Source organism: Rattus norvegicus, chromosome 11 (genome assembly GCF_036323735.1).
Source record: "Rattus norvegicus strain BN/NHsdMcwi chromosome 11, GRCr8, whole genome shotgun sequence".
Taxonomy (NCBI): domain Eukaryota; kingdom Metazoa; phylum Chordata; class Mammalia; order Rodentia; family Muridae; genus Rattus; species Rattus norvegicus.
The window spans coordinates 61,947,422-61,973,757 of NC_086029.1; the positions used below are offsets into that span (position 1 = coordinate 61,947,422).

Genomic DNA, 26,336 nt, shown 5'->3' on the forward strand with positions numbered 1-26,336 from the left:
CTAAAAAATAAAAAGAGGAAGCAATAGGTCATTACCCTTAATAGTGGAAGAATCCCTAATTACCTAGCAAGATAGGCCAGTCCATGTTTCCTTATGATATACATGTGCAGGTAGACATAAATGGTAATGTCAGCACAGCAGTGCAAGCCCCAATATAATATTTTGAACTTCATTTATGTGGTCCTGTCACATAACAAGGATTATTATGTTGACCTATAATCTGATGAAGTGATGACTACTTAGAGTATTATAAACTGCCAATTTTGCAGGTGAAAATGAAAAGTATACACCTTAAAATACAATCTCAGTACTAATGCTAATTTATAGTTTAATGGGATAGTCGTTTCCTTTCAAGTATTATTCCACAGTGGCCTGATCATTACTCTAAAATGTCTACTGTGACATATTTTTAATTACAGGAAGTGGAGAGGGAAGGGAGGAGAAAATTGCTATTTTTCTTATTCACGGGCATAATTCAGTTGTATGTGAGTGATAAGATGTGACATTTGTGGTAGGCCACACTGAAGGTCAACTTTGAGCAAGGTTTCCTGATATTGAAAGACCCAACTCAATTTCTAAGTTCCCAAGTTAGTTGAAGGAAAATTGACAAAAACAATGGAGAAGGGAGGGAAAAGTTCTTCACTCTGTTTGTCAAAATGACATTAGATTTTATCAAATATTCTACTCTATCAATCATCCATTGCAAATTCACACACCTGAGTGCACACACACACACACACACACACACACACACACACACACACACATATTTGACCATGTATGTATATATTGACAATTAATTTATGTGTATATATAACTGTGAAGAAAATCTTAAATTCTACTTCAATGTAAAGGGTTATCAGAGCAATTCTAAGATGAAAAACTACCAATGTCTAAATCATAAAATAGTAGGGTTAGCTAGCACTTTCAAAATGTGAACTTCACTCTTCACCATTAGAACTATGATATCTTGTTGTATTAAATAAAATATGCATGGTATATATGGTTTATAATTCATTAGTGGTATGATCCATACTGTCGTTGATTTGTGAATTCTAAAAAATTGTCTTTTCTATAAAATGATTGGAAATCAAATCCTAGAGTTGCAATCCACTGTAAAGCATTAAGTGGGGAGTTCAGATTTGGTGGAAAGGAAGTGTCTCTGTATGCCACTTCTACCTCTATCCCTCCACCTGAATTCGGTCATTATTTTGTCCTACATTAAGATTTTATTTTACTTCAAAAATTTCTTCACTGAAAACCACAGTTTCATTGGAGCCAGTTTTGGTGGGTGGAGGTGGCACATGTCCAGTTTTTTTCTTTATTAAGTTATTTATTTACTTTATATAACTTCTCCCTTCTCTTCAGAAGAGGGGAGGTCTCCCACGAATATCAACCAGCATTGGCATATCAAATTGCAGTAAGACTAGGAACGTCTTCTATCTTTTGATGCTAGACAAGGCAGCCCAGTTAGGGGAAAGGGATCCAAAGGTAGACAATGTAGTCAGAGAGAGCATCTGCTCCTGAGTCCTGTGTGGAGACCCAGCTGCACAACTGTGACATATGATCAGAAGGCCTACTTTGGACCCATGCATGCTTCTTATTTGACAGTTCAGTACCTATATGCCCAAGTTAATTGCTTCTTTAGGTTTTCTTACAGTGTTCTTTACGTTTATGACTCCTTCCATTCTTTCTCTTCCTCTTCCACAGGATTCCACAAGTTCCACTCAATGTTTGGCTGTGGGTCTTTGTATCTGTTTCCATCTGCTGCTGTCTCAGATAACAGTTACGCTAGGCTTCTGTCTCCACTCAGAGGAGAATATCATTACTAGTGTCACAGTGGGTTCTCTCATGGCACGGTTCTCAAATTGGGCCACTCATTGTTTGGACAGTCCCTCAATTTATGCTTCATCTTTATTTCTGCATGTCTTGTCATCAGGAAAAGTCATGGGTCTAAGGGTTCATGACAGGGTTGGTGTCCCAACCATTAGAAATTTTGCCTGGTTACAGGAGATGGCCAGTTCAGGCTCTTTGTCCGCCATTGCTAAGAGTATTAGCTAGGGTCATCCTCATAGATTCCTGGGATTTTCCATTGTCCTAGGGTTCTAGCTCATCCCAGAAATGCTCCAGCATCCAGCTATCTTTCCCAGTACTCTCTATCTCCATCCTCCCCAGACCTAATCCCTCCTCTTCCCATTCCCAACCCCTTCCCTATCCAGTCACCTCCCTCCATCCAACCCAAGTGTCTAAGGTATTTCCCCTTAGAGAGACTCAAGTGCCCCCCATTGGTCCCTCCTCACTATTTAGTTTCTTTGGATATGTAGATTATAGCACAGTTATCCTGTACTTTAGGGCTAATATCCACTCATGAGTACATGTTTGTCTTTCTCTGTCTGGGTTACTCACTCAGGATGATCTTCTCAAGTTCCATCTATTTGCTTGCAAATTTCATGATACTGTTTTTTCTAATGGTTGGTTGATACTCAATTGTCTAGATGTACCACATTTTCTGTATCCATTCCTCTGTTGAAGGGCATCTGGATTCTTTCCAGCTTCTGGCTAATATAAATAAGGCTGCTATGAACATAGTTGCACAAGTGTCCATGTGTTACAGTGGAGCATCTTTTGGGTATATGCCCAGGAGTGGTATACCAGGGAGTTGAGGTATATCTATTCCCAAATTTCTGATAACCCCCAAATTTTTAGTAGTTGTACAAGTTTGCACTTCTAGCAACAATGGAGGGGTGTTCCCTTGCTCTACACCCTTTCCAGCATGAGCAATCTGTTGTTGTTGTTTTAATCTTAGCTAAGATTTTGGAATCTCAGAGCTGTTTTGATTTTCCTAATCCTGATGACTAAGGATTTTGAACATCTCTTAAGTGCTTCTTGGCCATTAGAGATGTCTTTATCAAGAATTCTCTGTTTAGATCTGTAGCCCATTTTTTGTACACCATTTTTAAAATTGGATTATTTGATTTGTTGATGCCAAGATTCTTGAGTTCTTTATACATTTTTGGATATCAGCCCACTATCAGCTGTAGACTTAGTCAAAATCTTTCTCATTGCAGGCTGCCATTTTGTCTTATTTATGGTGTCCTTTGCCTTACAGAACTTAGTCTTTAATCCTAGTACTTGGGAGACAGAGGCATATGGATTGTTGAGTTTTCGGCCAACCTGATCTACAGTGCAAGTTTCAGGTCAACCAAGGCTATACAGAGAGACTCTCAAACAAACAACCAAATGTAGAAGACCAAAAAAAAAAAAAAATAGTTTCATGGGAAAAAAACAATAGCTATAAATCAACCCAAGTTTCTGAGTGGATAGGGTTTGGGGTAATTTTGTGTATGAAATGACAATTATCACTTCTATAGGCTTTGAATTTTCATAGAGGGGGAAGAGGAGTACTGTTAGAGGTGCCCCAAGAACCTCAAAAGACACAGTCCAGTCCCTCTTATAATGAAGGTAGCTCTAACCTAAAATGTCAGATGTCACCAAAACTGCTATAAACTAAAATCAAAAAGTATTTACACATCATCTAGAGCTGCTCAGTTCAAGTATTGCTATGGTAGAGAAGAGTATCAGCACAGTTACATATCACAATCAACCAAGTAAGCACAAAGGGAGTTTTCAGTAACAAACATCTTTCTACCTCACCCCACCCCAGCAATTTGTTCAAGTTGTGTGAAATCTCAGTGAAACTATGATTTAGTTCTTACATCACAAGCTCTGAACCCATTATAACTCAGCTTAGCCCTTTCATGGCACCACACAGAGCTTCAAAGCTCCATGAGTGCTTCTAAGGACAAAGATGCTATTAAAATATCAGAGTAACAAATAATAATTACACGTGCTAAATTAGAGCATGCAGAAGTATACTGGATCTGAGTCTCATTCTGTCATCTATACTCTTCTGTTTCTGCCCAGAATATGAGAGAGGAGTATGAACTCCATCAGTGATACAAAGAGAATCATTACTCTGACCTTTAGAATTCATTTATATAGAAAAGTCATTTGCCGCCAATATGATAAAAGTCATTACATTCATGATTATTTCTGTTGGAAGTCAAAAGTATTCACCTAACTTACAATTCAGTATTTCTCTTTTGATACATGTTTCATATCGTTTGCTTTAGAAATACACAGTTATAATTAGTGGGCATTTTACACTCAGTTGTTTGAGATGTTATGGGTCAGGATTACTTGGTCAAGAGATCTTTTTTAAATTTTGTTTATTACATTTTACTTTCTTTCCAATTCTATTGTTTTGCTTTTGGGGTGTTTGCTTGTTGGATAATACTACTTTATAAAAAGTGCTTTAATTATACGCTACTTCTCGGCATAAAAAATTATGTTGTTTTATGTCAGGACATTTTGCAAGCTATTGTATTCAGCAAAGTGCCTTGAATTGGTAGGGCACGTTACATAGGGACCATTCTAACCCAGCTAAACTGCATGTGTAGACATGACATGGACTGAGTATACCAGCACATCATGGGCTAGGGACGGAATGCTGTTGGTGAAGTGCTTATCTTGCATACACAGGAGCCTGAGTTAGGAAGAACTAGGTACCATGGCTCATCTGGGCATTTGTAATATCAGCACCAGGAAGATGGGGATCGGTATAGCCACTATGCTCCCTGACAAGCCAGTCTACCCTTCTTGTTTAGTTTCAGTCCACTGAGAAATGGTGGCATCATAAAAAGATGGCACCTGAAGAAAGACACTTGAGGTTGTTCTTTATCCAGATAGACACATTCATTCACACCCAGATGCACCTTCAGGCACAAAAACATATACACATAAACACGTGGATATGCATGCACATATGCAAGCATTTTGTGCACATCCACAGTCTACTGTGTTATGTTGTATGTTCAGCCTCTTCATGAAAGAGTACATGACAAAGGGTTTATAGCTTTAATAGTGCCAAATAACCTGTAGAGAACAAAATTCAATAATTTAGTTAATGACTATTACAGGAAGAAAACTGCAGGAGAATTCCAGTAAGCCGAACTCAATTTTCAGATTTGGTAGTTTAAAGATAAAAGTCTTTTTCTTCTACAAAAGGCGTAAACACAATCACACAGGGTGACAGGTTTTTCTGGGTCTTGCTGCCCCTTTCTCTCAAAGATTTAGACATCTGCAGGAGTTAGGACACTAATTCATCACCAAATCGCCATGGCCTTTGCAGTTACTGTATCTCTAGGAGGTTAGACACCTCAGCTCTCCCACAGAGGCACATTTTTCATTATTCACTCAGATGAACCAGGAAGTCATATGCACTTACTAGAAGCAAGTTGATGACTGTAACCAACTTGAAAATTGATTCTCAGGTAAGCACTCTTATGGCTCCTCATGAGGTCCAATGTACTTATCCTTTTCTGAGCCCATGGAACAGAGATCCTGTCTGTTACTGTTGGTCCTTCTCTGCCATCCTGTTTTTGTTGTGTGTCTTATTTTCTTTGCGTTTCTTCTTTTATTAGAGTTCTGTCCTAGCTGATTTCAATGTAGCATTGTCACTACACAATGAGACCCAGGAGTTTTCAAACCAAGTAAAGCAATGACTCTTTCCTTTGAGGTCTCGAGAGATGAAAGGGGCATGTTCTTGTATTGTTTGTAAATCGAAAAGCAGAAACAGTTCTTAATCTCACTGGAAAGGGAAGAGAGACTTCCCTGAACTACTATGGACTGTGTTTATTTTTAGGTTTTGTTTTTCCTCCTCATGATGGTAAATAACCTAAGAGGATAAAAATCCATGTTCTCTACCCATGTAAAATATTCCTTTAAAATATGAGGAAGCAGGGGCTGGGGATTTAGCTCAGTGGTAGAGCGCTTACCTAGGAAGCACAAGGCCCTGGGTTCGGTCCCCAGCTCCGAAAAAAAGAACCAAAAAAAAAAAAAATATGAGGAAGCAATAAGAATATCTCAAGGTTCCATTGTCATAAGTTATTTCTGATCTCAAAATACATTAATTAGATAATTAAAATGGAAAGGATGTCACCACATTCAAGCAATAAATCACTTTTCTAAATTTGAAAATGTGTGTTCTTTGCCACAGTTGTGCTCTGCTCATAGCAATAATACAAGATACAGTTCGGCTTTATGCAGCTTTAAAACCTGTCATAAAATCTGGCATATGTATACAACATGAAGCTTCCATAAGGGTAGGAGAGAAACATGGTATCTGGTAAGAGCAACGATCACCATTTTGGAAAAGGCCTTTGCTTACTCCCCTTTGCCTTGTGAAGGATTCACACAAAGGGATGCCAAGCTCTGCAAACTGCATTGCTCCGCCCACCTTGGAATCAGCACCAATTGTCAAAGAAGGTGTTTCCTAAAAAACGCCTTCTAATCAGGAGCCGATTAGCAGGGAGCAACCTGACACAGACGAAGGTGAGATGCCAACTCCTCATTGCCCTCAAGTGCTTTACCAGAAAAGGTGAAATCACAGGCTTCCTGCGGCTTTGTTGGTCTGTTTCTGTGATTAGCCTCAAATCAAAATGCATGGGAAAATTCCCACGTGCAGGAACCCGATGCAGAAAACCAGAGCGGGGTCTTGATTAGAGCAGTCCAGTCAATGCTAGTGTGCGTGTCAGAGATCACACATGTAAAAGTCCAGTGTTATGTAGCAGTCAGAGGTGTTGGAGGACACCAAGGGACCATGGTCCACTGAATCAACTAAGCGGGGCTCACATGGGCCCACAAGGATTGAAGCAGCAAGCATAGGACGTGCGTAGGTTTGCACAAGGTCCTCTGCATATATGTTATGGGTGTTTTTGCTTGGGTGTTTTTGTGAGACCGCTAACCACGGAAGCCAGTATACATGCCGTTGAGATTCTTTTGCTCCTATTGGTCTGCTTTGGCCAGCCTTGATATGGGAGCTTTCATTTTGTCTTGTTGGATCTGTTTTTGTCCTGTTTGGCTGTGGTTTTGGAGGCCTGTTCTTTTCTGAAAAAGTAAAGGAAGGAGAGTGCATCTGGGGGAGGTTGGGGTGCTAGGAGGAGTGGAGGGATGGGTAACTGTACTTGGGATGTATTGTATGAGAGGAAAAAAATCTATTTTCAATTCTTAAAAAGATGATAAAATAAAAAAGAACGTCCAGTATTAGACCTGGTATGCTCACTTGGCTAGCATGCCTGAGGCCCTGGGTTTAATCCTTCTTATTGCAAAATATATGAAATGAAAACTAAAGAATAAAATATCATCTGTTCTTTTATGATCCTCTGACATCTGATAGTTTAATGTCAAAGGGAGTTATAATTTCAGTATGAGGAACAGAATATGGGAAAGTTTAACAGATAATGGGTATATGATGAACAATTTTATGTATTCTTTTATTTTAAAATACCAAATGAAAATATAGTCTTGCAGCTTCTGCATAGTATCCTGTGTCTTAACAGTGATAAAAAGTGCTTAAACAGTCTGTGCTACACATTTCCTCCTTGTATTCTTGTTCCTAGAGACATGTTTAGAGAAGAAGTAGCCCCCTGACCAATTGAATTTTAGAATAGGAATTTGGTCACCTTCCTCTCTTAATAACATAGGTGATTTCTATCCCGGTGTAAAGCTTTTCTTGTATACTACACAGATCATGGGTAACAGTGAAAGTTACCATCCAGCTACCAGTGGTCCCTGTTCAGAAAGTCCCAAGATGGTTTTATTTATTGAGTGTCGCAGATTGCCTTAGCTTTGCCCTTTAGCACCACCTGCTGGATGAAATAACATCTGCTTATGCTTTCCCCCTGCAGATGAAAAATAGCCCCTTCATGCTCGGTCCTATGGCATTCCTTGATGGATTCTCACCTGGGGGTTTCTTAAACCTTAAAGAGCTTTGTACGCCTAATAAGATGAAGTATCTGAGATGCTTCCTTGCTACTATTGCCAATGAAAATATCACAGTGATTTTTCTCTTTAATAAGCACATATGAGTTATGTATTTACAGAGTAGGATGTAGTGTATCTATATGTTCTGATGGGATCAGGGTAACAGGCAGGTAACCTGTTGGGATCAGGTAACCGTTTCTTCATAATGGTTTCATGTATGTAAGCTCCTCTCATCCAGTTCCTTATAAAGCATATGGCAAGCTATTGTGAGCTATAGTCATACTGCTGTGCTCCCCAGGACTGGAAATTCTCCCTCTTATCTGTTTTTTGTTTGTTCGTTTTGTTTTAATCGCCCTCCTACCCTTACATCTTCCAATTTCCTCTTTCTAGGTTATTAATGTATTTTCACAGGGTCCTTTTGGGGAAGGATGTAAGGTATTTGTTTTTCTTTGTCTGTAAAGCCTTAAGGTTTTTCAAAACTCCATGGTTATGAAAAGTGCATTTTACATTTTTAATCAAAATTATTCTTTTCACATTTTAATTTTTTATTACTTAGCTGAATAAAGAATGAAATGACCTGTTTCTTTCTCTCTTCTGTATCAGACTAACAAACAACATTATAAATTAGATTGATGCCCTAATGCAGCAACTAGCCACTTTGTGAATATCTCTTTGTGAGGACGGGATTTTTGTATTATAATTTTAGCATGTTAATATATTATGAGAAGTTAAAATTTAGTGGGATTTTTTTGTCTGTAAAATCAGCTATTTAAATGCTAGCTTTTCTCCATCCAGATAAAGTTAAGTTTTGTTCTTACTTAAGCTATTTTTTTAGACCTTGACGCTTAGTTTTAATTTTGTAAGAGGTAAATTTGATAATCGGTTCCCTGAAAATGTATTTCAAACTATTTTGAGATCTCTGAGCATGCTATTTTTGGTACAGCTTCGTGTTTCTCTGAAATATACTCCTAGTAAATACAGCAAAGGCCATAATCAGCTTGTAAATTCTCCTGCGTTCCTCGACTATAGCTTCAGGACAACACTCATAATCTCTTTTCCCTTTTGCCCTAAGGCCTCGGATGGTACACTGTCAACTCAGCATACGGAGATACCATTGTCATGCCTTGCAGACTGGATGTACCTCAGAACCTCATGTTTGGCAAATGGAAATATGTAAGTGTGAGCCTCCTGGGGCTTGATGAATTTCCTCTGGTTTTTAAAATAAAACTCTCCCTCCCTCTTTCCTTCTTTCTTTCTTTCTTTCTTTTTTTTTTGTTTTGAAAATATATGAGAATATAATACTGACATATGATATTATTTTATCTGTACATACCTATATAAAAATGTAATGCATTGAATATGTTGATAAAACCCATGCTTATATAACTAATGCTATTTTAAATGAATCTAATAAATAACTCAAAAGTCATAGATCATCTATGTCTAAACCGTCCATCTGTGTTAGAGGCACAGGGAAAGGCAGAGTTCTGGAATACTCTCAGGGGAGTATAGAGTACAGTTCTATGGAGGAAATCATTTCATCTTCACTAGTTTCTGTGTGGTACAGCTACTGCAAAGGCTAGATGAACCTAGAGAGCCTAGTACCTAGAATCCCAGAACCTAGAGAACTCAAATTTCCTATGAGAACTGGCAAGCAACTTTGTTTCTGTTGCTGAGTCTTCTCTGTGTTGGTATCACAGATCAACTGTACATTTGACTGCTGATCTTACCCACTGCTTGCACTTATGTTCTTCATCGCATGTCAGGTAAAACAGTGCAGATGGGTCTAGAAATGGAGAATACAGATCCTGGAAGTGGCAGTGGTAGCTAAGCTAACAGATTAATGTTGAACACAGATCAACAGATGGGGTCTTTGTGGTACAGTTTCCCAATGCAGGGTCACAAGGGACTTGTGGCAGTGAGTAAGGTTCAAGTACATAGACACTTCCTGGAATACAATAGCATATTTCCCTAGTCCCTGAATATTTGCAGATATTTGCATAAGGAGAACATTGTTGGTTACCAGGTGATTTATTAACTGTTTATTACAACATTTCTCAGAGTAGTAGTTATGTTTAAATGTATTGTGAATTGTGTGAGACCTTGATTGGATTAATTTGTTAGGTTTATTTGACCACAAACTTTTTTTTACCTAAAATATCTCCTATTAAAAAAAGTGTTATAATAAATACATTTTGTCAAAAGTGCCTAAGCTTACACTCAAGGAATAAAGAGGCATGGCCACTTATAAAGTCAGCTCTGAAATTAGACCAATGGAGTCATCTGTTGACAGGTGAATTAAGCATATTTTCTCACTATGAAAATGAGATATCTTCCTCACAGTGTTGGGAGGGCTAAGTGATTAATTCATAACGAACTACTTCGCAGTAGCAGTATTTGACTGCTAAGTACAGACTTAAGACGTCAGCAGCTATAACTATGGGGTTCATCTACCCAGCCACGCTGTGCATGTATGTCAGAAAAAAAGATAAGTAGGTGACACATCCCACTGTGTCATTAGTATGTGCTCATTATCGGGTCACTCAAGGTCATTCTGAACTCCTTGTTCTCTGTAAAGGAGGAAGAGCAATGTTGAGGAAAGAGTCTATTCAAAATCCTCCAGTTCCAAGTCGTTGACTCTACCATGTCATGTTCTCAAGGAACAAATTGACCACCAAACTAAATGGAATCAACTAAAAGAAAAATGAACTCTTGTGAGAGAAAAGCACATCTTAAGAATAACATAGGAACCAGATTCCACACAAGCTGAATTGACACAGTAGTGCTGGAAGCCAATCAATAATGGCTATTTTCAAATTGTTAGTTAAGCACAAAGCTCCAGGAATAATTTAATGAGATGCATTTGAGTGACTCTCAAGTCAGTGTTGATTTGCAGAAACACTGTGCATGCTCTAATTTAATGTAATCAGCTGGAAGAAGAGCAGAATGATTGGAAAAACTGAAAGTGAGCAAACATAAGGAGAAGAGAGCTAGACTTCCCCCCCCCATCACTGTAGACTCCCCTTGGGTGGGGACAATAGTTGTTCACCCTTCCCCAGCCTACCCCTCCCTCAACCTCTTCATGAATATCTACCACAATGACTGATACAGAAGAGGAATCTCATCACTGTCAGAATTACTGCAGTGTCCTTTAAAGGCAGACAGGCTGCTCTCAAATCTCTGCACTAGTGAGGTTTACTGGTGGGGACCATAAGAAGTCATCCTACAAAATGTGACTTTCATTGGCCAACCTACAAGTAAGACTGATACGTAAATCTAATTTACAAGTATTTATAAATGTTATAACCACTAATCACTATACAGATAACCTGAAGTAAGTACCTGGCATGTAATTAAGTACTAAAATATTAACAATTATTATTTTTTGCCAAGAGAGTGAGTATGGAAACCTAAGGTATCCTGATAACATATATCCCACAATAAAGGAATAACTTAAAGCAAATATTCGTATTATTAAACTGGGATAAGACTAAAAATTTAAGACAAATATTCTTGATATGTTTACATATGTGCATATATACATAAGAAACTAAAACTTTTGAGTTCCTAAAAAAAATTCTTGGCAATCAAAACTAATAGTTATTTTAAAATGAAACCAATCAAACTAATAAGCTTCTATAGAATATTAATATTTGCTTAGCCTTTAACCATGTTTCTTTATACGTTAGGTTCTCAAAACCTTTGTTAGGAAAATAACAGGGAATAGTTGGCCCCTATCTTAGACTAACTTGTTCCCTAGGTAAGGGAAATTTTGTGAGACCAGAGGGGGAAAGGTGCCATATGGACCAGTGTTCCTGGCACCATTTCCTATGCCAGATTACATCTTACATTGATGTTTTCAGGATAACCTTTTAAAGTCAATTTTAAACCTTAGGTGCAACACTCGAGTTTTCAGTGGTTAATCTCAGTCTTGTTTAGTGAAAAGGATGGTTTGTCAGGGTGAATGTCGTTCCTCCAAGAAAATTGAGTACATGGTGTAATGGACAACCACATCAAGGCTAGGTGTCAGATATGAACATTTAAACTGTGGGAATTAAAGCAACGAATGCTTCTGGTAGAGCTGCCCGATATCCCTAAGGCCATATATCAAGCTCAACTGTGTGACTGACCACCTCAGCGATTTTTTTTCTGAACTTTTTTTTTATTTTTGTGTTTGTTTTTATCTATTTTTTAGATGTATAGTAAACAAGACCATATCACACCCATTCAAAACAGCCATTGATGTCCCACAGGTGTAAGTTGAGTGCCAACTCTGAGAGCTCGGTCTTTTCATTTCCCCCATTTGTATGAACCTGTGAGGGAACCAACAGTTTCACTCCATGTGAAGTGTGATTTTTCTTTCAGTAATCAAAGATTTAAGTGATTCTGGTACCTAAAAACCATCATGCTTCAACATCACCAGCAACAAAATTCCATATAAAAGAGCATGGAAGGGAATAATATGGCTCTGAAATACATGAATTATGTTTATTTTCAATGTTGTTATTTTAACTTTTAGGAAAAGCCTGATGGGTCCCCAGTATTTATTGCATTCAGATCTTCTACAAAGAAAAGTGTGCAGTATGATGATGTACCAGAGTACAAGGACAGACTGAGCCTCTCAGAAAACTACACTCTGTCTATCAACAATGCAAAGATCAGTGACGAAAAGAGATTTGTGTGCATGCTAGTGACCGAGGACAACGTGTTTGAGGCACCTACCCTGGTCAAGGTGTTCAGTAAGTAGACTGCAGTAAAACTGTTAAGTGGGGTTGATGTTAAGTGATGGCTGGTGTTAGAAGGTGTTCTCCAGGGAGAGGCTTGAGTTTCTGCAATGCCTCTTCATAGGGAGTTTCTAGAGCTCTTTAATCTACTTGTGCATGCCTCTAGCAGGAAGATACATCTGGCATTAATGGGAGATGAACAATGAAGAGTTGGAACAATGTTCTGGTTTTTTGTTTGTTTGTTTGGTTGGTTGGTTGGATTTTTTTTTTTTTGCCATGTAATTTTCCCTTGGATATGAAGTGCTGCCATTGACAACTGTCATATGCCCTCTGACTTCCATTGATATTTTTCCAAAGGAAAAAAGTAGTAATCTTATATAAATATAAGATATATACCTACTCATGCATATCATATAAATGTTACAGTGAATCACATGAAATTGTCATCCTGATATATAAAATAAAAAAATACAAATTTAAGCTATTCTATGAGCTAAAGATCTAAGATCTTGATTTGTGTACATGCATATATGTAATGTGTTTGTGTGTGTGTGTGTGTGTGTGTGTGTGTGTGTGTGTGTGTGTGTGTGGTGTATTTTCTGACCTTCAACGTTTATTGGTTTAGTCTTTAACCTGCTAAAATGGTTAATAAAATTTCCCTAAAATAATAAAACTCACCACACTGAGAATGTGCATGGGATTACAGAGGGAGGGATACACCAAAAAGATAAGGTAGGGTTAGAAGAAAAGAGACTAGTAGAAGAGACTCGACATAATTACTGTAGTTACCATGACACAGTAACTTCACCTAATTATATATAGTTAATGTTACTGTGCAAATAGCAAACAGCAAATGAGTGCCTTGCAATGTATAATTAAGGGAGATCTTCTTTTAAGATTCAAATAAAAGGTCCCACCTCAGTTACATCATAGTGCTTTAGAAACTGCAGAGGAAAAAGCAGGTCTTAAATATTTCAGAATATCAATCTTGCCTAATTAGAAAAAAAGGGGGGTGGATCTTACTTTCCCACTCTCCCAATCTTGTTTCTGATGGTTTGACAGCTCCTAGAAATGACTCAAATAAATAGTAAAGAAAGAAACCCTGGAGGCTTCCAACTGGAGTGAACAACCATGGATTTTTCGTGTTTCTCTTTAATAACCTATGCAGCTAAGTAGGGCTGTCCCTTAAGTATTTATGTAGACTTCAAAGCTCTGTTGGGTTCAGGATGTGGATTCAAAGAGTACTAACACTGTCAGAGGAAACCTTTGTTCTCCAGAAAAGCCTTGTAAATGTGTAGTACATGCTTCAGTTGATTGCCTTTTAGGTTAGAAGGTACTTTCTAGAAGTCATCTACACCTCTGTACTATAATTTTAATCAAGTTCTGTCCCAACTATTTACCAGCCTATCGTTCTTCCCTGGGATACGTGAAGAACTAGTGTTCTAAATTTATCATTGGCCATGTCAGCTTTTTAGTTTTCTTTTTTTCTCTTATTTTCTTCTGTTTTACTTTCATTAGAGAGATGGACAGTAAATTTGCTAATGGCATTTTTCCCCTAAAAGCAGAATAGCAACAATAAAAATTCCCATAGGCTTTGATATCTTGAATACCAAAAATGTGGGTAGGCTAACTCATAACTCTAACCATTATGTGAATTAATTTGCCATCTTCAGTTTTCTGTAAATTGTCTTGAAATTATCGAGCATCACAGTAGTACCCAAACAAGTCAACCACATTCCAATTCATAATTATAAGAGTCATTTGTGACATTTCCCAAGTTTTCTTTCTTAAAAAAAATCGCTATGTAAATATCTAAGAGTACAAATCCAATTGGTTTAATTTAATAAAATTTGTAAGTTACTTTAAAGTGCAGAGGCTTTGTGTTGTGCTTAAAACAGTCATGTGCCACATACCTCCAGAACCCAGGCCCCCTGCTCTTTTGAATGCAGTTGAAAACAAAGCAATTCTCAGAAACAGAATTTGCATTCCAGGCTGTGGGCCAGAGAGAATTTACATAGCAAGTTACACAGTCTTGGAAATGGCATTGCATCTGAGAAGCCTAGAAAGCCCCTCCAAATCTAAGAAAACTAATGACAACCCTGATGATTGTGGTAGTCCAGCAAGATCCTATAGGAACCTCGCTTCTTTTCATTGAATCAGGAATTTACCTCAGGCCACATTTTGTGAATCGGGCAGCAGCTGTGGCAGGCAGATTTTCATCCTATGCGTGTGTATATTTCAGTCACTTAGGAGTTACTGTGCTCATCAATCAGTCCTCTGTTTCCCTCTATTGAATCACCTAGCAACGCGAACCATGTACCACTGCATCAAGTGTGGCTCATATGAGCCAATCTCAGATCAGCGTCTGCGGACTGCCAGTGCCAGGAGCAAAATCAAATTGCTTTTATTCAAGCCAGAGGGCCTGACTGATGATTTTACCTTCAATGTAGGTTTGTTTGTTTTGTTTTAACCTACATCTCTGATGTAAGAAATTATATTCACAAGCCAACCCCAGTCCAAGCGAGTAACGTGCCTTGTCACCACTAACTAGCTTGTGAATGGCATCAAAATCAAACTGCCTTTGCATTTAGTGCGCGTTTGAGAGTAATAAAACTGTTTGGAAGCAAGAAAGTTCCCAGAGATTCATTCCAATGACTGCAAAAGGCTCCGAGGTCAAACAGGTGCCAAGAGAGCCAAATGGCTGTCATTGATGTGACGGAAAAATCTGTAAGTTAGTCACCAGAAGACCTTGCTCTGTCTGGGCTGCCACTAAGTTCTGACCTTGGCAAGTCTCTTCACCTGCCTGGGGTTAAAACAGCCTCTTGAGTGGAATGAATGCTTTAGATTACATGGAAGGATACTATCTACTGCTATTAGAGCCCTGTCCGGGAACTAAGGAACGGGGTCTAGCATGGTAAGGAGCTGCTTCTATTCAAGCGGTTAGAATCCTTCTCGGTGTTTCTGTTATTTGCAATAACTATTTGAGGAAAAGAAAAAGGAAAGGCAGCCTAAGACATTTAGGAGGTCAAGTCCAAATTCAGAGTCAGCATGGGGAACATAAAAAGACCAATCTTGCTCTTTTAAGGATGTATAGCAGCTCTTGGTGAACCTTTGGTGCTAATTTTCCAGTTGTCTCTGCTCTGCTGGTGTGCTTGGTATTAGATGAAAGCCTGTCTCCAAGACTGGGTCTCTGTACAGTGGGGCCAGTCTTCAAGGGGTTGGCCAATGCTGGCTCCACACATAATTTCACAGGTCCTACTTGGATATGACTCTTAATGCTTCATCGAATTGGAAAATTGAGAATCTCTCCTCCCTCCAGTAGAAATTGTTAAACCAGAAAATAGTAAAGAAATGTTTTTCAAGGGGAAAGAAATAGAAAATGAGCTATTTAACAAATAATACCTAAACTGTGTTACAGTTTTATTCTTCCATTTGGCAGGGGGGAGATAAATCAAGGGGATTGAAACATGGTCGGTCACATACAGCCCAGGCTATTCCACAAACATGCTTTATAGCCAAGGCTGTCCTTGAATTCTTCCTCCTCCTTTCATCTTCCAAGTATTGAAATCATACATGTATCACTATTCTCAAGTCACTTTGATTCTTTAATTACTAAAAAAAAAATTAGTGATAAAAACATTTCCCAACACAATGAGAAAAAACATAACATTCTTCCATAGATGCACCAGCTTAACTGCTTGGTAACTTATTAGGAATTCGATTGTAAACAGGGATTGAGATTCTCGGCCCTGCACAAACCTGCCAGGGCACTTGTCACTTCTTGCTCTTTTACTGAGTAGTCTGTGTGTGGTCTATAGAGTAAGGCAAGGTTATCCTAGACGATAAAGAGCGAATCTACCCAGAACTTCATCTTGATCTGTCGATGACAGAGCTGGGTGCCCAAACTGTAACTTTTAGAAGGTATTGATTGATGTCTACTTCTTTCTGAAAATCAATATTCATAGCATTCACTGACTATACAGCCTGAGAGTAAGAGCTAGGAATTCGGGTATCTATTTTAGTACATTTACTCCTAATCAGTCCTTGTCTCTGTACCAGTTTCTTCTTCTCAGAAAAACCTGTTACAAAACAAAGCTTCTGTTTCCAAAACCCTGGGAATTATGCAGCATTTTATATCTAGCTTAGCTTTTAGTCGTTTGTGGTTCGCGTTCAAAGCATATTAATGAAAGCCTGTGATGTCTTTAGTTAAAAAGAAATCATTTTTTTTCAGGCTTGGAATAGTATTCTATTGTTATAGAGACTGCTATATGACACATGATGCCAAAACCTAAACACACACACACAAACACACACACACACACACACACACACTGACACACACACACTGACACACACTGACACACACACACTGACACACACACACTGACACACACTGACACACACATACACTGACACACACTGACACACACTGACACACACACACTGATACACACTGACACACACACACACTGACACACACTGACACACACACACTGACACACATTGACACACACACTGACACACACACACTGACACACACTGACACACACACTGACACACACATACACTGACACACACTGACACACACTGACACACACACTGACACACACTGACACACACACAGACACACACACACTGACACACACTGACACACACACACACTGACACACACACACACACTGACACACACAGAGATAATTACACAGACACACATAGACACACACAGGCACACATACTCATACACAGACACAGAGAAACACACAAATAGGCATACACACAGAGATACTTATACAAACACACACAGGCACACACATACTCATACACACACAGACACACACAGAGAAACACACAAATAGGCATACACACACACACATACTGACACACACAGAGATACACAGACACACACAGACACACAGAGAAACACACAATAGGCACACACACGTGCGCGCACACACACACACATGCTTGTGCGCACACACACACACAAACCTACACATGCAACAAACTACTGTATTAGCAGTGTTCTGGTACTTACATGATTTGTTTTTAAAATCTTCCTGCCCTAAAATTTCTAATGTACCACCACAGTTGTCCCTACAATAATATACTCCTAGCTACTTCAATTAAGTCAGGCCATCAAAGAAGGAAAATATGAACTATGACATAATTCTATAGTTGATACATGGTCCAGTAAAAAAATTTAGACAGATTACTCAAGAGAGTTCTGAGGTAAACTTTGGCTTAATTTTAAATAAGTCAACTTGACTAAATTAAAGCTGTAAACGAATTTGTAGTGCTGCTTTTTCTTTTGATTTTATCCTTGGCTATGAATCCTTGAATCATATTAAGACATAATTCACATGAATTATTCGTTTTACAAAAACACTACTTGGGAATCGATATGCAATTTTGCTAAAATAGTATGTGTCCTTTTAATAGTCTTCCAACTAATATCCATTGATTGTTGCAAGCTAATATAAAAGAAAATTACATACAAAAAATGTAGTTAATGCAAAGGATTTGAAGCAAGAATCTATGAGAAAATAATTCAAGGAAACAGAATAGCTATTTTTAAATTATCATTAAATCACAAAATTCATAGTGACTTTTCCAAAGAAAAGATGAATAAAAATTTAAGGACTAAAATTAAGCACCCTTTCATTGGGTCTTCTTTTTTCTTTTGTTTTCTATAGCTTAAATTTAGTAAAACAATGATGAATTTTAGAAATAATTAATGCAAAGTATTTTATAAATTTGGCATACAAACAGTATTTGTGATAATGCCTTATTGATAAAGGACCACCAGGTTTAATACAAAATAAGAGTTAGACTTGCTACATAGTAAGAGGAAGTAAATATGAACTTTTTTTGTTTTACTTAGTGAACTGAAAAGTAGTAAAATTTGGCAAAATAACCCAGTAAGTTTTTATTAAAACCCTAAATTTGTGTGATTTGCAAACCACTCCTTATCTTTCCAAACATATTACTACTGATGAAGAAATTAAATGTCAGTTGTCTTTTCATTTCTCTTAATTTTGACACTTTTTTTAAAAATTAAGTAAATTTATTAACATGTTCTGTCTCTTGAATTTTAAAGGTTGGTGTCACTTAATAGCTTGCTTCTGGGTCTTGGAAACTTCGCTTTATTTAATTAAGATCCGACTTTTCATTTGTTTAAATATTCTGGGTGCATTCGTTTCTCAAATATATTAAATGTTTGTCTTTGATAGCATGGGTTCTAAGCAAAAGTCAATGTTTGATCAATAATTCAGTTTTAATTTGTAGTATTCCATTAAAATGCTGACAGCATTAAGTTGTACTAACATGCAAAAGGATTTAACTTCATACTATATGTTCCCACGAACTAGTCACTATTGTGAGAGGAAATTTTGTTAACTTTTTCTAATTTTTTGTCACTTAGATTAAGAAATGTAACTTTTGGGGCTGGGGATTTAGCTCAGTGGTAGAGCGCTTACCTAGGAAGCTCAAGGCCCTGGGTTCGGTCCCCAGTTCCAAAAAAAAAGAACCAAAAAAAAAAAAGAGAAAGAAATGTAACTTTTTAAATATACATTCTAGTGATAACTATGTTGTAACTCAAAAGGTTTTTGTGTTCTATTACTATATGGTCTGGTTAGGTAAGTCTTTTCAACTGAATTCCAAATTAAGTAGTAAGTATCCAAAAGTCAATTTAGTTTAGTGTGGAAATCAAAAATATTTGAAAATATAAACATTAAAACTATGAATGGAAAAATAATTAGTTTCATGTGTATATAAAATGAAAATAATTTGACTATAAAGGATAAATGAGTCTATTTTATCCTCTTTAAACTACTTGTGAATTGAAAAGTAGTAAAATTTAACAAAATTACCCATCAAGTTTTTATTCCAATTAATGTGGGTTTGCAAACCGTTGAGTTGTTTCTTGTTTGTTTCTTGCTTGCTTGTTTGATTTTTGAGACAGAGTTTCTCTGTGTAGCCCAGGCTGTCCTGGAACTCGCATTGTAAAGCAGACTGGCCTTGAAGTCAAAAATCTACCTGCCTCTGCCTTGGGAGTCATGGGATTAAAGGCATGTGCCACCATTCCCAGATTAGATGATCTGATTGTAAAATATAAAACTCATTATTTATAGAAAACTAGAAGAATATACATCTTATATTGAGACTATGTAAAAAGCTCAAAATACACACACACATACACACACATTGACACACACACATACACACATACACACACACATACACACACACTGACACACACACTGACACACACACACTGACACACACACACTGACACACACACTGACACACACATGCACACACACACACACACACAAACCAAACTCCAGTATGATAACTAGACAAACAGAATAAGCAGTTCTGAGAAGTACAAACTGCCAATAAATATTAGGTTAAAAGATTTTACTTTCTTGGCCTTGAGGGTATTCAAAGGCAAAACCACATTAAGATTCTCTCCTACTGAGGTGAGAACGGCTGTTTTAAGAAATCATACAATAAATTCTCATGGCTACAAGGAAGAAAATTTTAAGTAAAGCTGGTGGGAATACAAATTAGGGCACTGTGACAACCAGAATAATGGCTTCTCAAAGAATTGAAAGCAGAAGCACTATAGAATGCAACTGTGCTATCCTTAGGTGTGAACTCAATGGAAATTCACATTAAAATGCAACAAAGCTACATAACGACCATTTTCATCACTTCACTATACCCCTTAGGTGAATTGTAGATTCAGCTCAGGTGTCCACCAACACTTGACAATCAGATAGATAGATAGATAGATAGATAGATAGATAGATAGATAGATAGATAGATAGATAGATAGATAGATAGATGGATGGATGGATGGATGGATGGATATAGATATAGATATAGATGATAGATATAGATAGATATAGATATAGATATAGATATAGATATAGATATAGATATAGATATAGATATAGATATAGATATAGATATAGATATAGATATAGATATAGATATAGATATAGATATAGATGATTGTTAGTTTTTTCAGAAAATATGTTTGCAGAAAATGGAAAAACTCAAGGCCATCATATTAAGCAAAACAAGGTATGCTAAGAAAGAAGAGTGCTGTTTCGCACATACATGAAATCTATACTTAAAAGCATAAGATTTTAAGATACAGAAGGTACTATTTAGAAAAAGGAAAATAATCGCTTCTCGGCCTTTTGGCTAAGATCAAGGGTAGAAAAAGGAAAATAACCAGTGGGGGTTACAGAAGACGACAATGGGGTAAGCGGGATCAGATTCCATAACAGAGTTGTATGCAAATGTCACAAAGAAAGTTTCTATTGTATTGAACAACGAGTTCATACTAATAGAAGTATGATTAGTTAAATTAGTTTGAGAAATCATTGCTGAAATTTTAATCAACTGCACCTGACGCGACATCTAGAATTTGTTGGTAGAACTTTCTACAAACTCTTTGCCTGCCATCTCAATTCCCAAATTGGAAAGATGTTCTCATATTTTCATAATTTCACTGGACGAGAGAAGAGATATGCATTGGTTCATTTGAGAATTCGGGGCATGAGTCTCACTGCACAGCTTTCTCAATTGTTTATACTCATGTTTCTTGCGCTTCGTTGTGCTTAGGAATCCCCTAAAAACCTGGTATAGAGTAGAGACCAGTGGGATTTTTTCTGGAGATCCTAGAGCTGCTTAAGCCTCAGAAATTTGGCTTCCTATAAAAATCTCTGTGATTTGGATTTATGCACCATAACATCAACTAATGATTTGGAGGCCTTCTCCTTAATAAGCAGAAAGTAGCCATGCTTAGCAACTAGAAATAATGTATCCTAATTAAAACATTGACCTATGCTTATCATCAAACCTAGATTCACCTCATAAAACATCTAGAGAACACTGGAGATATTTTATTCAAAGGAGTTATAAGCTCTTAAAAACAATATTTAAAGTCATAAAGCAAATACTTTACTTCACAGGTTATATTACTGTATTCCATAAATCTAGATGCTTGGGAATAATCCACTCCGTATTGTTTGTGCTTTTGCCTTGAGGATATGGACTCTTTCCTTCATACTCATGCATGCCCTTCTTCTCTTCCTGTCTACTTAAACTTTTTTCTATTTAACTTTAGAGCAACCATCTAAACCTGAAATTGTAAACAGAGCAGCGTTTCTTGAAACAGAGCAGCTAAAAAAGGTGAGGAGTTGTTTTCGTTATCTGCTTTGCTCGATCTAGGTGCCCCTAGATGTCCAGACAAACAAGATGTGCTTGCTCTTATGGAGTTCGCTTACGATTACTTCAGTTCCAATCAGAGAGGGAAGAAACACAAAGTGTGAGTAATGTGACCACTTGTGTTGTTCACGACAATGGATATGTGGAAGGAGGCACAGTCGTTTCTCATGAGGAGAACCTCGTGAATGAACCAAATGCTTGCTAGAATCACTGAACAGCAAGTGGATTTCCTACAGTCCAAACATGGGAAAGGCTTTCTAACTAGATAGAGTCATCTGATGTGAGGGAGCGTGATTTGACTGGTGAACATCGGCATTGGGTGTCTCAGAAAGTTTGGGCATGAAAATTCAAGGCAAGAGAGGGCACTAGGAAATAAACTTGGAGGCATAAAAAGTTCTTAGATTAATCAAAACTTGTGTGTAACACTTAGACTTTATTAAAGTAAATCACTGAAAGCTTGAAGAGCATGGTGAAAGACAGCAGATACAATCACAGGTATGAGAGGAAGTCAAATTAATAGGCAGGCAAAGATGAAGTCCCACTTGTGAGCACATCAACTGGGTAATAATTTCATCTTCATTAACTAAAATACCTCGATATTCCTTTGTGTTTGTGTAGGGCACAAGATCAAGTGTTTTTGAGTACTACTTATTTTTATTACCCAGTATTTGACAAATGTTGAATAATATAGTTAAAACCCCACTCGAAGACTGAACTGAGGATTATAGAATGTGGCAAGTATTTATACTGTGAAATGAAAATCGAATTGGAGAGGTGCCACATTTTAACACTAAATGATTCTTGCATTTGAAGATCTATGAAGCACAGCAATAATCAATATTAATATAGTTATAATGTCATTTAGTTAACATTAAAAACGGATAGCATCAAAATGAATTTGGTAATGCCTTTAAGTGGATGTGATTTTATGCATAGTGGGAAGCTTTATTGTACATTTCAAAATGGGCGTGACTGTAATATTTAATACAAAGCATTAGTTTTATATAAGGTTCATGGGGTGACTCTTAGAGTTGGAAAATAAATGGTTGAAGATCTTTGGCTGGAGATTCTGTGGTTTCCATGTTGAAATAAGGATTTGAAACTAAAGTGGGGAAATTTTCCTTTACATTTTTCAGTTAGGTGACTGCATTTCAAGAGACAGTTACCCAGACGGCAACATCACGTGGTATAGGAATGGGAAAGTGCTACAGCCTGTTGATGGAGGTGAGTCTGGGGCAGACAATGACCTCCTGTGAACTATTTGTATATTGTACAGGCTAGTCATTCTATCAGCTGTCCAGAATCAAATATGCCGTCCCTTTCTTTATTTACAACTCTATGGTTCAATTAAATTAAGTGCCCTTTAATTCATTGGGCATTTTTTTTAGACATCATTTATCCCTTGTGTGGAAGAGTCAAAAGCAGAATAGAATATTTCTATATATGGCATTCTCTGGAAGTTAATTAAATTGAGTGGGAGATGGGATTCCAGGATTCTATTTTTGCCTATGTCTCTGATTCATCGTTTTGAAATGACATCTTACCTCCCTGAGTATCAGCTTTCTCTCCTGCTAAATACAATTAGAAGGACGAACTCACATTTCAAGGGCGTTGGGATATTTAATTATGGATTGTGATTTTTCTAGTGAAAAATGTTATCATCGATGTTCTTTACTTTCTTTAGAGGTGTCCATACTTTTTAAAAAGGAAATTGATCCAGGTACTCAGTTGTATACCATGACTTCCTCCTTGGAGTACAAGACAACCAAGTCTGACATACAAATGCCATTCACCTGTTCTGTGACATATTATGGACCTTCGGGCCAGAAAACAATTTATTCTGAACAAGCAATCTTTGATATTTACTGTAAGTAACCAAGTTACAGTTTTATGTATTAGAAATTCTATTCAAATACTTTAAATCTTCAAAATCCTCATCAATTTCTCTTAATATTCTACTGTCAATCCTCACCACAAAACTCTGATATACAAATTATCTCTTCTTCCTTGGAAAACCTACCGAAAAATAAACTGCTCACCACTTAAGAATAGATTCCATTTCTTACTATATTATTTATGAATATGTGTTTGATACTCTTTGAGGTGCTATCTTCCTTGTAGATTTGTCCTCTAACTTCACCATTTCCTTCCCACTCTCTCCAGCATAGCATATTGCTGTGAGTCTTATAGGAATTCTTAATGCCTCCTTACCATTTCCTAGAACAAAAGAAAAATGGAGAATACTGCCTTATGACTGGTTAACTTCCTAAGTTTAGCATCACTAAGGTGAATACTAAGACTTGTGAAATTTGGTTTCAGAAGGAACTAGTGTGCATGTGATTGCCAGGAAGACAGACAGGCTGGTGGATGAATCTTCGGATGCATGAGATTGACACAGAAATGCCACAGGCATGTGGGGAGAGTATTTGGCAAGAGAAAGCCAACAATGACACTATTGAACCTCTTGATGATAATACAACATAGCACATTTAAGGAGGTTACTCTTCCAGCTGAGAATCAAGACACTTACATCAGAAGGAATTTGTCAGTGTGATGTTGCAAGTGACAAATGTCACAGGAACAGAAGGGCCATTCCTGAAAGGTCAGGTGTCCAAAGACAGTGATTCGGAGACTCTTGAAAATATTAGTGGAATATGAAGGATTGGCTAGAACAGATATTACTGGACGTCACTCAAGTACAACAACCCAGTGGATGTAAAGAGATGCTTCACAGTGAATTTGTTGTAAAAAAAAAATAACATTGTAATATTACTAATTATGGGAAAGCAGTGCAGTAGAGGGACTTCAGAGAAGAGCAAGAGCTAACTGATAGAAGAAGACACTCAAGAAAGATGGATGGGAGAACTCAACCTGAGCGGGCCTCAGTGATACACTAGTCCTCCTCCACTCCAGTCTCTGTGTTCATCTGACTTCTGCCCCGGTACTGACTTCACCCAGCCGTCCCTGTTTCCAGTGTTTTGGGCAACAATTGACGAAATGGAATTCACTACTGTTTACCTCTCTCTGCTCACCATAAACAAACTGTCCATGAAGCTGCCACCGGAAATCTCTGTCTACACCCACAGCTGTGGCATTCCTGCTGTGACTGACCTTCACTGACACCTCAGAATGCTCAGGTTCATCGCCCTGCTTCTGGCTGCTGCTTTCTCTGAGTCTGTGTCAGCCACCACCATGCACTGGATGTCGACCTTCATCTCCGCAGGATACACACTTCATACCTGTCTATTGTTCACATTCCTCTGGGAGAATACAATTCCCATCCCTTTCCACGCATTCTCCATGCCTTGCCTTTATCATGTAGCAAGCCCCTACTTATTCTTTAAAACACAGCTCTGGAAGGAATTAATTCCTTAGGCTCCTCTTAAGCTCACACATCTGTTTTATTCTTCCTGTGATACGTAATGTAATAGTGTGAATTGTTACCAACTATCAAGTCTTTACCTAGGTGGAAGGACAAGTGAACGAATAGGTAGAAGAAAATTAATAGACTATATTGGCAGGGATTCATGTAAAGTGGGAAAACACAACCATCTCACTTGATGTAAATTCCAGATACCCATGTATACTAAAGGAGTATTCCTTTTAAATGTTTATGTGTAGGAAAAGTATGAAGGAATCTGAATATCATTATAATAGTCAAATAATTGTCTTAGAAAACTAGTTTAAAGGAAATACTTATAGAATTATAGAAAACAAAAGGAAGGCACAGGGTGAGGGGGCAAATAAAATTGATGTCAGTGTCTTGGGTATAGGTTAATTGGGGCATAGCCTAGGAAAGTGCTAAGTGTGAATCAGTGGGGAGAATCAAATGTAAAATACACTAAAGCACAAACCACTGAGACTTGGTGCTAGAGTGGGCTAGAGGAGGCAAACCAGAAAGTCAGAGTGATGGAGAGAACGATGACTTATTACTGAGAAACAGAGTAAAACCCGAAGTCCGGAACAAGAGGACCACAAGTGTTCATCACTTTTGTTACATGTGACAGACTAGAATACTACCATAGAAATGCAAATATGTCACAATGATCCTGTGATGACACCTTAGCTCTTCACCTCTCTAGTGAAGAACAGATTGAAAAGCAGAGCAGAGAAGGAGAGTTGGAATCCAGGAGGAAGTGGCTTTGGCTCTCCTAGTTTCAGCCTTAATCAGAGGTGGGCCAGTGACACACTCTGGGAACGGCCACATTAAATTTCGAAAAGATTTAAATCTTTTTACAGAAAAGCGTATGATGGGTCCCATTGCTTCATACAATTAAGGTACACAAACAAATAATGGGAAGGAAAAAAGAAAGAGTAGGAAGAGGTGGTGATGGTGGTGGGGGACCCAGAAATGGCAGATTTCTGGGCTTGCCAAAAGCAAGCTTTATTCATTTCTTCAATTCCACAGGAGCCTGCTGGCTGGAGGACTATCACCAACCAATCCAGAAATAATACATTTTTAAAAAAAAAACTGTACAGTATGTGAGCCTCTAGGACATGGCAATGCCCAGATACCACACAGGGATCAGTGTCAAAGAGACAATG

At 37.7% G+C, this 26,336-nt stretch overlaps 1 protein-coding gene across 4 annotated transcripts in view; it reads left to right on the top strand.

Annotated features, from left to right (window-relative positions):
* Positions 1–26,336, top strand: part of Alcam (activated leukocyte cell adhesion molecule) — a 200,319-nt gene that overhangs the window by 142,490 nt on the left and 31,493 nt on the right. For all 4 annotated transcript variants that reach the window (XM_063270772.1, XM_063270773.1, XM_063270774.1 and 1 more), the window contains exons 2-6: positions 8,897–8,997; positions 12,344–12,563; positions 21,691–21,755; positions 22,928–23,015; positions 23,476–23,658. In XM_063270772.1, the coding sequence (XP_063126842.1) occupies positions 8,897–8,997; positions 12,344–12,563; positions 21,691–21,755; positions 22,928–23,015; positions 23,476–23,658 (657 nt within the window). The remainder of the gene's footprint in view (positions 1–8,896; positions 8,998–12,343; positions 12,564–21,690; positions 21,756–22,927; positions 23,016–23,475; positions 23,659–26,336) is intronic.